Here is a 17,031-nt window from a genome sequence, read left to right as displayed (position 1 = left end):
ATTGTCCCTTGAGGTTCAATGGTATTACCATCACCAAATCCCCCACTGTTAACATCCTGGTGTTATCATTGAACAGAAACTGAACTGGACTAGCCATATAAATGCTGTGGCTACAAGAGCAGGTCAGACGCTAGGGACCCTGTGATGAGTAACTTGCCTCCTGACTCTCCAAAGCCTGTCCATCACCTACAAGGCACAAGTCAGGAATGTGATGGAATACTCCTCGCTTGCCTGGATGAGTGCAGCTCCCACAACACTCAAGGAGCTTGACGTCATCTAGGACAAAGCAGCCCGCTTGATTGGTACCACATGCGCAAACATTCACCCCGTCCACCACCAACGTGCAGTAGCAGCATTGTGTACCATCTATAAGATGCGCTGCAGGAACTCAAGTTCTGGCAGCACCTTCCAAATCCACATCCGCTATCATCTAGAAGGACAAGGTCAGTGGATAGACGGGAACACTACCACCTGGAAGTTCTCCTCCAAGTCAGTCAGCATCCTGACTTGGAAATATATCGCCATTCCTTCACTGTCTCTGTGTTAAAACCCTGGAACTCCCTTCCTAACCGCACTGTGGGTGTACCTACACCACAGGGACTGCAGTGGTTGAAGAAGGCAGCTCACCATCACCTTCTCAAGGGCACCTAGGGATGGGCAATAAATGCTGGTACAGCAAGCGAAGCCCACATCCTGTGACTGAATCATTAAAAAAAATTGTTGGCATCCAAGATGTTGATAGTGGGGGATTCAGCGATGGTAATGCTGTTGAACATTAAGGGGAGATGGTTGATTCTTTCTCTTTGGAGATAGTCATTCCCTGGCACTTCTGTAGCACGAATGTTACATGCCATTTTTCTGCCCTAGCTTGAATGTTGTTCAGGTCTTGCTTCATATGGGCACGGACTGATTCAGCATCTGAGGCGATGCAAATGGTACATTGTGCAATCGTTACTGAGCATTCCCACCTCCACCTTATGATGGAGGGACCATCATTGATGAAGCAGCTGAATTGGTTGGGCCTAGGACATTACTCTGAGGAACTCCTGCACAGTGTCCTGGGGCTGAGATGATTGCTTCTGGTGAAACCTAAGCTAAGCTGGTTCTTGCTGAGTAAGTGCCGTTTAACAGCACCATCAATGACATCTTCCATCTTTGCTGATGACTGAGAGAAGACTAATGGGGTGGTAATTGGCCAGATTGGATCTGTCCTTTTTTTTTGAACTGGACATAACTGGCAATTTTCCACATTGCTGGGTAGATGCCAGTGTTGTAACTGTAATGGACTGGCTTGGCTAGGGGCATGGCAAGCTCTGGAGCACAAGCCTACGTTCTTTTGGGGAACAAAAACCCCAAGTGAATTGTGGTCCAACTGATGACAAGTTGAAGTTAGTGTTAGATTAAAGAAGGCTTATAATTTTGTCAAAAGACCAGTGAACTACAAAAGTTACAGCACAGAAGGAGGCTATTCGGCCCCTCTTGTCCATGCCAGCCCGTGAGCCCCCAGGTGCCCTTTCTAATCCCACCTTCCTACAGCTTACAGCACTTAAGGTGTAGATCCAGGTACTTTTTAAAAGAGTTTAGTGTTTCTGCCTCTACCACCAACTTGGGCAGCGAATTCCAGACATCCACTACCCTCTGCGTAAGAAAGTTCTTCCTCACGTCCCCCCTACATCTTCTGCCACTTATCTTGAATCTATGTCCCTAGGGAATTGGGAAAATTTTATAATTGAAGATAACTAAGTTGGTGGAGAAAGAGTAAAGAAATTGAGTAAACTAACAAGAAACATGAAAACAGATTGTAAAAGCTTCTGTAGCAGTGTAAAAAAGAAGAGATTTGATAAAGCAAATGTGGGTCCTTTAGAGGCAGAGTCAGGAGAAATTATAATGGAGAATACTTTGTGTCTGTCTTCACAGTAGAAGACACAAAAACATTCTGAAAGCATTGGGGAATCAAGGATTAGGAACTTGGGAAATCAGTATTAGTAAAGAAATGGTACTGAAAAAATTAATAGGACTAAAAGTTAACAAATCCACTGCACCTAATGGCCTTCATCTTATTAAATGGTGAAGCAGGCTCAAATAGCTGAGTTTCCTACTCCTGTTCCAATTTCTGGTGTTATATTAATTATATTTGTTTTCTTTCCCTTTTTACAGAATGCACAGATATATGCTTCGAAAGTGTTAGGGCAAAAATGCCGGAAGTCCTTTGTTCAGCAAAATATGGCTACTTTGTTTCCTCACAAATATGACAGCAACTTACGTCCTTTCCTGGAGAGAAATTCCGTTTTACGTGACTCTGTATTCAAGTATAACACGCCATTTGGTTTTAAAGCACACCAGAATAGTTTTAACCAACTCATTGATCTTATGCCTCGGGTATCATTGCCAGAAGAAATAGAAAGAAAGCCCTGTAAGCGCTGTATTGTCCTGGGAAGTGGTGGAATACTACGAGGGCTAGGTCTTGGACCCTATTTGAATAAATTTGATGTTATCATCAGGTACAGAATATTTGTGTACAACGATCCTATTTCTACAAGAGAACATTGCTCAAATAACTTGTGATGCTTTAAAAGTATTTGTTTTTGTTTGAATGTCTGTCTGTCTAAATGTAATATCACTAGTTTTTTTCAATGAAATGAAAATTAAAAAGTTTAATTCAAATATTTTTAATAGTGATAACTAACTGCTTCAAAGATATGTTCTGTATGATCGTGTGATTTTAAAATATAGCCTGGCATCCCAGGAAGCTGATTGTGGTAGTAGAAAGTTTCCTACAGGCGAACTTAAGCATTTGATGAGAATATCATGTAGCTATCACAGATTAGGTGATGTTGCCTTTCAGCTTCAAGTACCAGTTACCAAGGTGTGTTTCTCCCATCATAACAAATAGGAGCAGGAATTTGCCCCTTAGAGCCTGCTACATTGTTCAATCAGATTGTGGCTGATTTTCTATCTCACCTGCACTTAGCCACATTATCCCCATGTCCTTTGATAATCCTAGTATCTAAAATACTGCTGATCTCTGACTTGAATGTATTCGTTGAGTATCTGTGGTTCACTTTGAGTGAATCCTCTGAAGATATTTCTTATCTCTGTCCTAAATGGCCCACACCTTATTCTGAAACTGTGACCACTAGTTCTAAACTCCCTAGCTAGAGAAAATATATTCCCATTCTGTCAAGCCCGTTAAGAATTTTGTTTCATTGAGATTACTTCTATTTCTTCTAAACTCTAAGGAATATTAGCATAGTCTACTTAATCTCTCCTCAAAGGGCAATCCCCTCATCCCAGGAATCCATCTAGTGAACCACTGTTGCACTCTCTCTAAGACAAGTATATCCATCTTTTGGAAAGGTGACCAAAGCTATACACAGAGCTGCTGGTGTAGTTTAACCAAGAACATATAGAATTGCAGCAAGATTTCATACTTCAATCGCATTTTAATAAAGGCTACCAATACTATTCGATAACATAGCAATTTCCTAATTATTTGCCATATCCGCATGTTAACTTTGTGATAGCTGAAGAGATAGTGGAAGCTTTAGTGGTGATCTTTCAGGAATCAGTGGAGTCAGGGAGGGTCCCAGAGGACTGGAAAATCGCTAATCTAACCCCCCGTTTAAGATGGGAGTGAGGCAAAAGACGGGAAATTACAGGCTGATTAGCCTGACCTTGGTCGTTGGTAAGATTTTAAAGTCCATTATTAAGGATGAGATTTCAGAATACTTGGAAGTGCATGGTAAAATCGGGCAAAGTCAGTATGGTTTCATCAAGGGGAGGTCATGCCTGACAAATCTGTTAGAATTCTTTGAGGTAACGAGTAGGTTAGACAAAGGAGAGCCAATGGATGTTATCTACTTGGACTTCCAGAAGGCCTTTGACAAGGTCCCTCCAGGCTGCTCAGTAGGATAAGAGTCCATGGTGTTAGAGGCAAGGTACTAGCCTGGATAGAAGATTGGCTGTCTGGCAGAAGGCAGAGAGTGGGGATAAGGGGGTCCTTCTCAGGATGGCGGCCGGTGATTAGTGGAGTTCTGTAGGGGTCAGTGTTGGGACCACAACTTTTCACTTTATACATTAATGATCTAGATGAAGGAACTGAGGGCATGCTGGCTAAGTTTGCAGATGATACAAAGATAGGTGGAGGGACAGGTAGTACTGAGGAGGTGGGGAGGCTGCAGAAGGATTTGGACAGGTTAGGAGAATGGGCAAAGAAATGGCAGATGGAATACAATGTGGGGAAGTGTGAGGTCATGTACTTGGGTAGGAAGAATAGAGGCATAGACTATTTTCTAAAAGGGGAGAGAATTCAGAAATCTGGAGTGCAAAGGGACTTGGAAGGCCTAGTCCAGGATTCTCTTAAGGTTAGCTTGCAGGTTGAGTCGGTAGTTAGGAAGGCAAATGCAATGTTGGCATTTATTTTGAGAGGACTAGAATATAAAAACAGGGATGTGCTGCTGAGGCTTTATAAGGCTCTGGTCAGACCACATTTAGAATATTGTTAGCAATTTTGGGCCCCGAATTTCAGGAAGGATGTGCTGGCCCTGGAGAGGGTCCAGAGGAAGTTCACGAGAACGATCCCAGGAATGAAAGGCTTAACATATGAGGAACCTTTGAGGACTCTGGTTCTATACTCAATGGAGTTTAGAAGGATGAGGGGGGATCTGATTGAAACTTACAGAATACTGAAAGGCCTGGATATGGTGGACGTGGGGAAGATGTTTCCATCTTCCTAGGAGAGACTAGGATCCGAGGGCACAGCCTCAGAGTAAAGGGAAGACCTTTTAGAACAGAGATGAGGAGAAACGTCATTAGCCAGAGAGTGGTGAATCTATGGAATTCTTGCCACAGAAGGCTGTGGAGGCCAGGTCATTGAGTGCATTTAAGATGGAGATAGATAGGTTCTTGATTGGTAAGGGGATCAAAGGTTACGGAGAGAAGGTGGGAGAATGGGGTTGAGAAACTTATCAGCCATGATTGAATGGCGGAGCAGACTCAATGGGCCGAATGGCCTAATTTCTGCTTCTATGTCTTATGGTCTTATTCATGTACAAGCACATCCAGATCCCTCTGAATATCAGCATTTCCCAGTCTCTCATCATTTTAAAAATGTATGCTGCTTTTCTATTTTTCTTACTAAAGCCCTCACTTCTCTACACTGTATTCCATCTGCCATCTCCTTGATCATTTACTTAACCCCCCTTATAACCTTTGGCAGCCTCTTTGCATCCTCTGCACGGCTTACTTTCCCATTGAACTTTGTTGTTAGCAAACAATAATGCATTACACTCGGTCCTTCGTCCAAGTCATTGATGACTATTGCAAATAGCTAAGACCCAAGTATTACTTGCATACCCCACCAGTTACTCCCTGCCAGCCTGAAAATAACCCATATGTTCCTAATCTGTTTCCAGTCCATAATCAATCCTCAATTGAAGATTTATGCTCCAGAACTCGCTGCGCCCCTAGCCAAGCTGCTCCAGTATAGCTACAACACTGGCATCCACCTGGCTATGTGGACAATTGCTCAGGTATATCCTGTACACAAAAAGCAGGACAAATCCAACCTGGCAAATTACCGCCCCATCAGCCCTCCATCATCAATAAAGTAATGGAAGGGGTTATCAACAGTGCTATCAAGCGGCACTTGCTTAGCAATAACCTGCTCACTGACGCCCAGCTTGAGCTCTGCCAGGACCACTCAGCTTCTGACCTCATTACAGCCTTGGTTCAAACATGGACAAAAGAGCTGAGCTCCCTAGGTGAGGTGAGTGTGACTGCCCTTGACATCAAGGCTGCGTTTGGCCGAGTGTGGCATCAAGGAGCCCTAGCAAACCTGGAGTCAATGGGAATCCAGGGGAAAACTCCCCACTGGTTAGAGTCATAGCTAGCACAAAAGAAGATGATTGTGATTGTTGGAGGTCATCTCAGCTCCAGGACATCACTGCAGGAGTTCCTCAGGGTAGTGTCCTTGGCCTGATTATCTTCAGCTGCTTCATCAATGATCTTCCATCATAAGGTCAGAAGTGGGGATGTTTGCTGATGATTGCGCAATGTTCACCATTTGCAGTGACTCAGATACTGAAGCAGTCCATGTCCAAATGCAGCAAACCTTGGACAATATCAAGGCATAGGTTGACAAGTGGCAAGTAACATTTGTGCCATGCTAGTGTCAGGCAATGACCATCTCCAACAAGAGAGAATCCAACCATCACCCTTGATGTTAAGTGGCATTAAGTGGAAGTTCCCCTCCAAGTCTCTCACCATCCTGACTTGGACATATATTGCCGCTCCTTAACTGTTGCTAGGTCAAAATCCTGGAACTCCCTAACAGCACTGTAGGTGCACCTACAACACATGGATTGCAGCAGTTCAAGAAGGTAGCTCACTACCACCTTCTCAAGGGCAACTTGAGATGGGCAATAAATGGTGTCCCAACCAGCGAAGCCCACACCCCGCGAATGAATTAAAATAAATAAATAAAAAAATACACCATCCCCTCCCCATCATCTTCCTAGTGTTCAATATGAGCCCAGCACAACCTCCTTGCTCTTGTATTTTTATAGTTGGACCCCTTATTTTATATTGTTTTTCCTTGTTCTTCCTGCCAAAATGAATCACCTTATGCTCCATCTGCCACCTACCTGCCAACTCCTCCAACTTGGCTATGTTCTTTTGAAATTATACACTGCCCTCTGTACAATTTACAATGCTTCCAAGCCTTGTATCATCCGCAAACTTTGAAATTGCCCCCTGCACATCAAGATCTAGATCATTAACATATATCAGGAAAAGCGAGGGCCCCAATACTGACCCGTGGGGAAGTCCACTGCTAACCTTCCTCCAGCATGAGAAATATTCATCAAATATCAGTCATTGTTTCCAATTACTCATCCAGTTTTGTATCGACATTGCTACTGTCTCTTTTATTCCATGGGCCATAACTTTTCTCACAAGTCTGTTGTGCAGCCTTTTGGAAGCCCATGTATATCACGTAACAGCATTACCCTCATCAGCCCTCTGTTACCTCTTTTTAAAAAAGCTCCAAGTTAGCTAAACAAAATTTCCTTTAAGACATCCATGCTAGGTCTTGCTAATCAACCCACATTTTTCCATGTGGCTATTAATTTATCCTGAATCATTGTTTCTAGGAGCTTTCCCATCACTGAAGTTAAACTAACTGGTCTATAATTGCTCGACATCCTTGCAACCTTTTTTTGAACACGGGCGTAATGTTTTCAATCCTCAGTCTTGGCAGCAGATCTGAGAGATATATATTCAAGGAGGTGGTCAATGAAGTTGGACCTGTTGGAGCCTCTTCCATTAATGATGATGGGTGGGGTCCAGAGATGGTAGAGTCGACTAGAGCACTTGTGGCTCAGTGCGACTGGCAGCCTCACCTGGGGAGGTGGGCATTGCTGATGTAGGTAGGAAAATGAGAAAGGACTCTTGAGATAGAGGTGCACTCTGAAGAAAGTTTAAAAATAAAATGCAGCCTTGGTGCCAGGCCGTCATTGAGGAGGGGTGACCCTTGTGCAGGATGATCCTCTGGAACCCTGGGTGCTTGGGAGTTGGGAAGGGGGTGAATTGAAGGAGGCATCGCAGCCTCCATCACCCCGGTCTGCCACTGGAGGTCACCTCCATCCATCTGCCATTCTTCAGTCTCAGTGGGAGGGCCTGTTTGCTATTTGGAAAATTCCGGATGGGATGGGATGTGATGATTGCCCTCAATAGGCACTTTAATTGGCTTTCATGGCTACTTATCACTGGCGGAATGGCAACAGTCACCCCCGCTAAAAGCAACCTCATAGAAAATAAAGCAGAGATGAGAACATTACAGCAAACCATACGCTGGCTGGCAGCACGAAATTGTGGTTATGCCAGCCTCTGGATGCTCTGTCTTTGCTGAGTGAGAATCCAGCCCAAGTTATTTGTTGTTTCCCCTTTCCTTTTTCCTTTTATAATATCTCTTCTTGAGCCTCTTTCACTAATCTCTTCCTTTTCACATTTCTATAGCAACTTTCAAAACCTGTTTTATGCCTCTTGCTAGTTTACTTGGTTATTCTATTTTCTCATTCTTTATCAATTTCTTGGCCATCCTTTGGTAAATTCTAAAATCTTTCCAATCTTCAGGCTTCTTACTATTTTTGGCAAGATTATCAGCCTCTTCCTTAAGTTAATGCTACCTTTAATTTCTCTTATTAGCTACAGTGGATCACTTTTCCTGTGGACTTTTTATTCTTTAAGGGAATGTATATATCTTGTGCATTGTCAGTTATTCTTTAAATGTTATTTCTTTAAATGCTTGCTATTGCTTATCTACAGTCATATCTTCTAATCAAAATACAATAACACTCAATTCGCAGAGGAGGATGGTTGTGGTTGTTGGAGGTTGGTCATCTCAGTTCCAGGACTGCAGGGGCTACTCAGGGCGGTGTCCTCGGCCCAACCACCTTCAGCTGCTTTATCAATGAACTTCCGTCACCATCACAAGGGCAATTAAGGAATGGGCAAGAGATGCTGGTATGACCGGTGATGCTCACATTCAATGAATACATTTTGAAAAAGTGATTTTTGGAAATTCTTTCATGGGAAGTGGGCGTTGCTGGGCCAGGCCAGCATTTGTTGCCCATCCCTAATTGCACTTGAGAAGGTGGTGGTGAGCTGCCTTCTTGACCCACTGCAGTCCATGTGGTGTAGGTGCACCCACAGTGCTGTTAGGGAGGGAGTTTCAAATTTTGACCAGTAAAGGAATGGCGATATATTTCCAAGTCAGGATAACTGGCTTGGAGTAGAAATTTCAAGTGGTGGCGTTCCCATATGTCTGCTGCCCTTGCTGTTCCAAATGGTAGCGATCGTTGATTTGGAAGATGCTGCTTAAGGAGCCTTGGTGAGTTCCTGCAGTGCATCTTGTAGATGGTACACACTGCTGCCACTGTGCAACACTGGTGGAGGGAATGAATGTAGATGGGATGCCAGTCAAGCTTCTTGAATGTTGTTGGAGGTGCACTCACCCAGGCAAGTGGAGAGTGTTCCATCACACTCCTGACTTGTGCCTTGTAAATGGTGGACAGGCTTTGGGGAGTCAGCTGATTAGTTTCTCACTGCAGGATTCCCAGCCTCTGGCCTACTCTTGTAGCCACAGTTTTTCATACAGCTAGTCCAGTTCAGTTTCTGGTCAATGGTAACCCCCAGGATGTTTATAGTGGGGCATTCAGCGATGGTAATGCCTTTGAATGTCAAGGGGCGATGGTTAGATTTTCTCTTGTTGGAGATGGTCATTGCCTGGCATTTGTATGGTGCAAATGTTACTTGCCACTTGTCAGACCAAGCCTTGATATTGTCTAGGCCTTGCTGCATTTGGACATGGACTGCTTTAGTATCTGAGGAGTTGCGAATGGTGCTGAACATTGTGCAATCATCAGCGAACATTCCCACTTCTGACCTTATGATTGAAGGAAGGTCATTGATGAAGCAACTGAAGATGGTGGAGGAGCGGGGTAGAGGTAGTGGTATTGTCGCTGGACTAGTAATCGAGAAACCCAGAGTAATGCTCTGGGAACCCAAGTTTGAATCCCACCACGGCAGATGGTGGAATTTGAATTGAATTAAAATCTGGAATAAAAAGTCTAATGATGACCATGAACCCATTGTAGATTGTTGTAAAAACCAATCTGTTTCACTAATGTCCTTTAGAGAAGGAAATCTGCCGTCCTTACCTGGACTGGCCTATATGTGACTCCAGACTCACAGCAATGTGGTTGACTCTTAAATGCCCTCTGAACAAGGGCAATTAGGGATGGGCAATAAATGCTGGCCTGACCAGCGATGCCCATATCCCATGAATGAGAAAAAAATAGATGGTTGGGCCAAGGACACTACCCTGAGGAACTCCTGTATTGATGTCCTGGGGCTGAGATGATTGGCCTCCGGCAATCACAACCATCTTCCTTTGTGCTAGGTATGACTCCAACCAGTGGAGAGTTTTCCCCTGATTCCCATTGACTCTAGTTTTGCTAGGACTCCTTGATGCCACACTCTGTCAAATGCTGCCGTGATGCCAAGAGCAGTCACTCTCAACTCACCAATGGAGTCCATGTTTGAACCAAGGCTGTAATGAAGTCAGGAGCTGAGAGGCCCTGATGGAACCTAAACTAAGCATCAGTGAGCAGATTATTGCTAAGCAAGTGCCGCTTCATAGCACTGTTGCTGACCCCTTCCATCAATTTACTGATGATCAAGAGTAGACTGATGTGATGGTAATTGGCGGAGTTGCATTTGTCCTGCTTTTTGTGTACAGGACATAACTAGGCCAATTTCCACATTGCTAGGTAGACACCAGTGTTGTAGCTGTACTGGAGCAGCATGGCTAAGGACACAAGAAGTTCTGGAGCACAAGTCTTTAGCGCTATTGCTGGACCTATAGGCTGTGCAGTATCTAGTGTGTTCAGCCTTTTCTTGATATCACGTGGAGTGAATTAAATTAGCTGAAGACTGGCATCTCATGGTGTAGGGGGTAACATATTGGTATGGATAGAAGATTGGCTAGCTGACAGGAAGCAGAGAGATTGCGTAAATGAGTCTTTTACTGGTTGGTAGGTTGTGACAAGCGATGTGCCACAGGGCTCAGTGCTGAGGGCTCAACTTTTTACAGTTTATATCGATGACTTGAATGATGGGACTGAAGGGATGATTGCTAAATTTGCTGACAACAAATTAGGTAGGAAAGTCAGTTGTGAAGAGGTCATAAGGAGGCTACAAAGTGACATAGATAGGCTAAGTGAGTGGGAAAATATCTGGCAAATGGAGTATTATGTGGGCAAATGTGAAATCATTCATTTTGGCAGGAAGAATAAAAAAGTTTATTATCTAAATGGTGAGAGATTGCAGAGCTCTGAGATCCTGGTGCCCTAGTGCATGAATCACAAAAGATTAGTATGCAAGTACAGCAGATAATTAGGAAAGCTAATAGAATGTTATCATTTATTGTGAGGACAATTAATTACAAAAGTAAGGAGGTTATACTTCAGTTGTACAGGGCATTGGTAAGACCACATCTGGTGTATTGTGTACAGTACTGGTCTCCTTATTTAAAGAAAGATGTAAATGCATTAGAAGCAGTTCAGGGAAGGTTTACTCGAATAAAACCAGGAATGGGCAGATTACCTTATGGGGAAAGTTTGGACAGGTTAGGCTTGTATCCACTGGAATTTAGAAAAGTAAGAGGTGACTTGATTGAAGAATGTAAGATCCTGAGGGGTCTCGACAGGGTGGATGTGGAGAGGATGTCTCCTGTTGTGGGAGAATCTAGAATTAGGGGTCACTGTTTGTAAATAAGGGGCCGTCCATTTAAGACCAAGATGAGGAAAAAAATTTTCTCTGAGGGTTGAGTGCCTTTGGAACTCTCCTTAAAAGGTAGTGGAAGCAAAGTCTTTGTATATTTTTTAAGGCAGAACTAGATAGATCCTTAATTAATAAGAAGGTGCAACATTGTCAGGGGTAGACAGTAATGTGGGTTTGAGGTAACAGAATGGCAGAGTGGGCTTGAGGGGCTGAATGGCCTACATCTCATAATTTGTGTTCGTATGTTGTACCTGTGATGCTGGGGACCTGCGGATTCAGATTTGAACTTCGACAGTTCTTCAATTCTTAGCAGAACTCCATTTCTTGTTCTCTCTCTTTTGTTGGTTCCTACATGAACCATGATAACTTGATCTTCACCCTCCCGCTCCCAAGTTCTTCTTAAGGCACAAGGGAATGCCCTTAAACTTGGCACCAGGCAGTCAACACCACATTTAAAACTGCCGATTGTCAACAGCTGAGAAGGTGTTTACGTGTTTTTTGATTTGAATGTACGCAATTTGCCATTAGACTTTCTTATCGGGTGCTTTGACAAATGCGATTCAGCATACTTTGAGATCACGTGATATCACCAGAACAGATGGCCTCTCCTGATCTGTGCATGAGAGTTGCGCAAATATGTTATCATTTTCATTTTGAAAAATCTTGTTCATCAAGTCAGTTGCTGATTGCAAAACAACAGTAGCAAGCCTGGGGATTAGTTTTGAGTCCAAGGTTTTAGAAACCAGCAGAAAGCCATCAAAAAGTTGATACTAAATGAAAGAACAGAATGAGAGTAAACTAGCCAGAAACAAAAAAACAGATTCTAACAACTTTTATCAGAATATAAACAGCAAGAAAGCCCCTTAAAACCAGAGGCAGGAGGGAATGAAGAAATGGTAGAGGCATTGAACCAATAGTTTCTGTCCCAGAAACTTTCACACTAGAAATTTCATACCAGAAATAGATGGTAACCTAGGAGCTAAAAAGATTGAGGAAATTAAGGACATTAATGTCAGCAGAGAACAAGAATTGGAAAAGCTTAAGAGATTAAAATCCAACAAATCCCCTGGACCTAATGGTCTACATCCTAGGTTTCTAAAAGAGATTAGCTGCAGAGATTGTGGCTGTGATTTTCCAAAATTCCTTAGATTTGACAACAGTCCCATTAGGTTGGAAGGTGGCACATAACATTCCACTTTTCAAGAAAAGAGGGAGAGAGATAACAGTGAAATACAGGCCAGTTAACCTAACATTAATTGTTGGGACAATCTGGAATCTATTAAAGAATTCTTAATGCACCTAGATGTATGATTAGAATAAGTCAACATGGTTTTACTGAAGGAAAATCCTGTTTGATAAGTTTATTAGTCTTTTTTTGAGCATGTACCTGGTAGGGTAGATAAAAGGGAACTAGTAGATGTAGTATACCTGAATTTCCAAAAGGCATTTGATTAGGTGCCACACAAAAGGTTAATCATTAAGATAAGGGCCCATGGAGTTAGGGACAATATTTTAGCATGGATAGATGATTGATTAATGGATAGAAAGCAGCGAGTGGGCGTAAATGGGACTTTTTCAAGTTGGCAGGTAGTGAATAGTGGAAGGCTGCAAGGATCAGTGCTGTGGTCTCAGCTATTCACAATCTATATTAATAACTTAGATGAAAAGACAGAGAGTAACATATCTGCTGATGATGCCAAGCTAGGTGGAAAGATAAACTGTGGAGAGGACACAGAGAGGCTGCAAAGAGATCTAGACAGATTAAGCGAGTGGGCAACAAGATGGCAAATGGAGTATAATGTGGTTAAGTGTGAAGTTATTCATTTTGGTCAAAAGATTAGGAAAGCAGAATATTCGTTTTAAAAGGTGAGAAACTTGTAAGTGTTGAGATTCAAAGAGACTTGGGTGTTCCTGTACAAGGAATGCAGAAAGTTAGCATGCAAATGCAGCAAGCAATTAGGCCTTTATTACAAGGGGATTGGAGCACAAGAATAACAAAGTCTTGCTACAATTGTACAGGATTTTGTTGAGATCCCATCTGAAATACTGTGCAGTTCCGGTCTCCACACTTAAGAAAGGATATACTTGCAATGGAGGCGGTTCACTAAATTGGTCCCTGAGATGAGGTGGTTGTGCTATGATGAGAGGCTTAAGTAAATTGGGTTTATATTCTCTGGAGTTTAGAAGAATAAGAGGCGATCTCATTGAAACCTACAAAATTCTGAAGGGGCTTGTTAGGGTGGACACTGAGAGATTGTATCTGCTGGTGGGGGTGTCTAAAACATGGCACAATCTTAGTATATGGGACCAGTCATTTAGGCCTGAAATAAGGAGAAATTACTTCACTCAAAAGACTGCGAATCTTTGGAATTCTCTACCTCAGAGGGTTGTGGATGCTCCTTATTGAATGGCGGAACGGGCTCGACGGGCCATGTAGTGTCTTCCTCCTATTTCTTGTGTTCACCGTATATCTGACTGCGTAAAGTGCTTGTTCTGTTACAAGCTTAAGAGTACATCAACGAATCAGTCCAGAGATTGCAAAAATGGTAAATGGACAGTTAAAAAGGCTCTGTACCTGAATGCGCACAGCATTTGTAACAAAATTAATGAATTGTTAGCATAGAAATAAATATGTATGACCTGATAGCCACAGTGGAGATTTGGTTGCAAGTTGACCAAGGTTGAGACCTGAATATTGATGGGTATTTAACATTTCAGAAATACAGGAAGCTAGGAAAAGATAGCTCCTTTATTTAAGGATATACATATAGTGGTGTGAGATGACCTTAGCTCGAGAGAGTAAGATGTAGAATCAGTTTGGGTAGAGATAAGAAAAAAGAAAGCTAAGACTCCACTTGCGGGAGTACTATGTAGGTTCCCTAGCAATAGTTACGTTGTATGACAGAGTATACAGGAAGAAAAAACTGGGACCTGTAAGAAAGATACTACAATAATCATGGGTGACTTTAATCTATATGTTGATTGGGCAAATCAGATTAGCAAAAGTATCCTGGAAAATACTTGACAACTTTTTCAGAGCAGTACCTTCTCATGCCAACTAGGGGGCAGGTTATTCTATACTTGGTAATGTGCAATGAGATCAGATTGGTCTATAACCTTGTTGTAAAGGAGTCTATAGTGACAATGATCATAACATGATAGAATTTCACATTCAGTTCGAAGGTGAGAAGTATGGGTCTCAGACTAATGTTTTAAACCTAAGGGTATAAAGGCAGAGTTGGCTGAAGTGAGTTGGGAAAGTAGATAAAAGGTAAGACAGTAGAGATATAGTGACAGACTTTTAATTAAATAATTGATAATTCTCAGCAAAGATTTTCCCCAGTGAGAAAGAAAGATGCATCATCTGTGGCTAAATAAGGGTGTTAAGAACAAACAAAAGTACAGCACAGGAACAGGCCCTTCGGCCCTCCAAGCCTGTGCCAATCATATTGCCCGTCAGCTAAAACATTTTGCACTTCCGGGGTCCGTATCCCTCTATTCCCATCCTATTCATGTATTTGTCAAGCTGCCTCTTTAACACCACTATCGAACCTGCTTCCACCACCTCCTCTGGCAGCGAATTCCAGACACTCACTACCCTCTGTGTAAAAAAAAAAACCTGCCCTGCACATCACCTTTATAGTTTTCTCCTCTCACCTTAAATCTATGTAAGGATAGTATCAAATTGAAAGAAACACTGTGTAATTCTGAAAAGTTCTGTGGCAGGTCCGAAGATTGGACAGATTTTAAGAACCAGCAAAAAAATGAGTGAAAAAAGAAGAATTAAAGTATGAAAGAAATCTAGCTAGAAATATAAAAACAGTGTTTCTACAAGTATTTTAAAAGGAAAAACTGAAGCGAGTGTTGGTCCTCTGGAGAGTGAGTCTGGGGAATTAATAATGGGAAACAAGGAAATGGCAGTCTTTTTTCACTGAAGACGACTTAGAAAACTTCCCAAAGATATTTGAAAATCTCAGAGGTGAATGGGAGGGAGAAACTTAAAACAATCACCACCACCAGGCAAAAAGTACTGTGAAAACTATTAGACTTAACAGCTGATAAGTCCCCAGCATCTTATGGCCTGCAACTTAGGGTCTTAAAAGAAGTGGCTGCACAGATAGTAGAGGCATTGGTTAAAATCTTTCAAACTTTCTTAGGTACTGGAAGGGTCCCAGCAGATTATAAAATAACAAATATAACATCTTTATTCAAGAAAGGATGTTGACAGAAAGCAGGAATGTATAGACTAGCTAGCCTAACATGTGTCTGGAATCCATTATTGAGGTTTTAGCAGGATAATTAGAAAATCATAATGGGAGTGGGCAGAGTCAACATGGATTTGTGAAAAGAAAATTGTGCTTAATTAATTTTAGAGTTCTTCGAGGAAGTAACAGGCAAGGTGGACAAAGAGGAATATGTAGGTGAGGTGTACCGGGATTTCCAAAATGTTTTTGATATGGTGCCACATCAAAGGTAACTACACAAAATAAGAGCTCATGATGTAAGGCGTAACATATTAGCATGGAAAAAGGATTTGTTAGCTAATAGTAAGCAGAGAAGGGATAAATGGTTCTATTTTGGGTTGGCAAGCTGTAGCTAGTGGAGTGTCACAAGGATTAGTACCGGGGTATCAACTATTTACAATCTATATCAATGACTTGGCTGAAGGGACTGAATGTATGGTAGCTGGCTATGCCAATGACACAAAGGTAGGTAAGAAAGTAAGTTGTCAAGTGAAGATAGCGTCTACCAAGAAATACAGATAGGTTAAGTGAGTGGGCAAATATTTGGCAGATGGAGTATAATGTGGGAAAATGTGGACTTGTCCACTTTGGCAGGAAGAATAGGAAAGCAGTATACTAATTAAATGAGAGGTTACAGAGCTCGGTGGTACTGGGAGCCCTGGCACATGAATCACAAAAAGTTAATATGCAGGTATAACAAGCAATTAAAAAGTCAAATGGAATGTTGGCATTTACTGCAAGGGGAATGGAATATAAAAGTAGGGAAGTTTTACTGCAGCTGTACAGGGCCTTGGTAAGACCACATCTGAGGTACTGTATATAGCTTTGGTTTCCTTATTTGAAAATGGGTGTAATTGCATTAGAAGCAGTTCAGAGAAGGTTCACTCTATTCATTCCTGGGATGAAGGACTTAGGAAGAAAGGTTGAACAGATTGGGCCTTTACCCCTTGGAGTTTAACTCTTCTGAGTCAAACCAAATAAAACTAAATTAACAAAATCAGGGACAAAGTAAAAGCAGCTCCATAAAAGGAAACTGCAAAAACAAGAGACAAAAATTTAAAGGAAACTTACCAACATTAAATCAAAAAGAAGTCGATAAAACACCCCAGTCCCCACCAAGCACAGAAGGTCTCGACAATGCCCCTTGGAGTTTAGAAGAATAAGGAGTGATCTTATTGAAACATGCAAGATCCTGAGGGACTTGATAGGGTGGATACCGGGAAGATGTTTCCTCTTGTAGGGAAGACTAGAACTAGGGAACACAGTTTAAAAATAAGAGGTCTCCCTTTTAACACCGAGATCAGGAGAAATTTTTCGGGGTTGTTAGTCTGTGGAATTCTCTTCCCCAGAAAGCAGTGGAAGTGGGGTCATTGAATGTGTTCAAGGCTTAGTTAGATAGATTTTTGATAGACAAGGGAGTCGAGGGTTATGGGGGAGGTGGGGG

The 17,031-nt window shown here is 42.2% G+C and overlaps 1 protein-coding gene across 5 annotated transcripts in view; it reads left to right on the top strand.

Annotated features, from left to right (window-relative positions):
* The window catches only part of st3gal5 (ST3 beta-galactoside alpha-2,3-sialyltransferase 5), a 109,991-nt gene that overhangs the window by 76,520 nt on the left and 16,440 nt on the right, over positions 1–17,031 (top strand). For 3 of the 5 annotated variants that reach the window (XM_041200423.1, XM_041200404.1, XM_041200412.1), the window contains one exon: positions 2,158–2,501. The exons of 1 other annotated variant lie outside the window; for it this stretch is intronic. In XM_041200423.1, the coding sequence (XP_041056357.1) occupies positions 2,158–2,501 (344 nt within the window). Of the gene's footprint in view, positions 1–2,157; positions 2,502–15,795; positions 15,817–17,031 lie in introns of those variants that run through there. One more of the 5 variants, XM_041200433.1, reaches the window with a different exon arrangement.

Source organism: Carcharodon carcharias, chromosome 1, assembly GCF_017639515.1.
Source record: "Carcharodon carcharias isolate sCarCar2 chromosome 1, sCarCar2.pri, whole genome shotgun sequence".
Classification (NCBI taxonomy): Eukaryota; Metazoa; Chordata; class Chondrichthyes; order Lamniformes; family Lamnidae; genus Carcharodon; species Carcharodon carcharias.
Note: the sequence above shows the minus strand (reverse complement) of the source record. Positions and strands in the feature narration are given on the sequence as shown.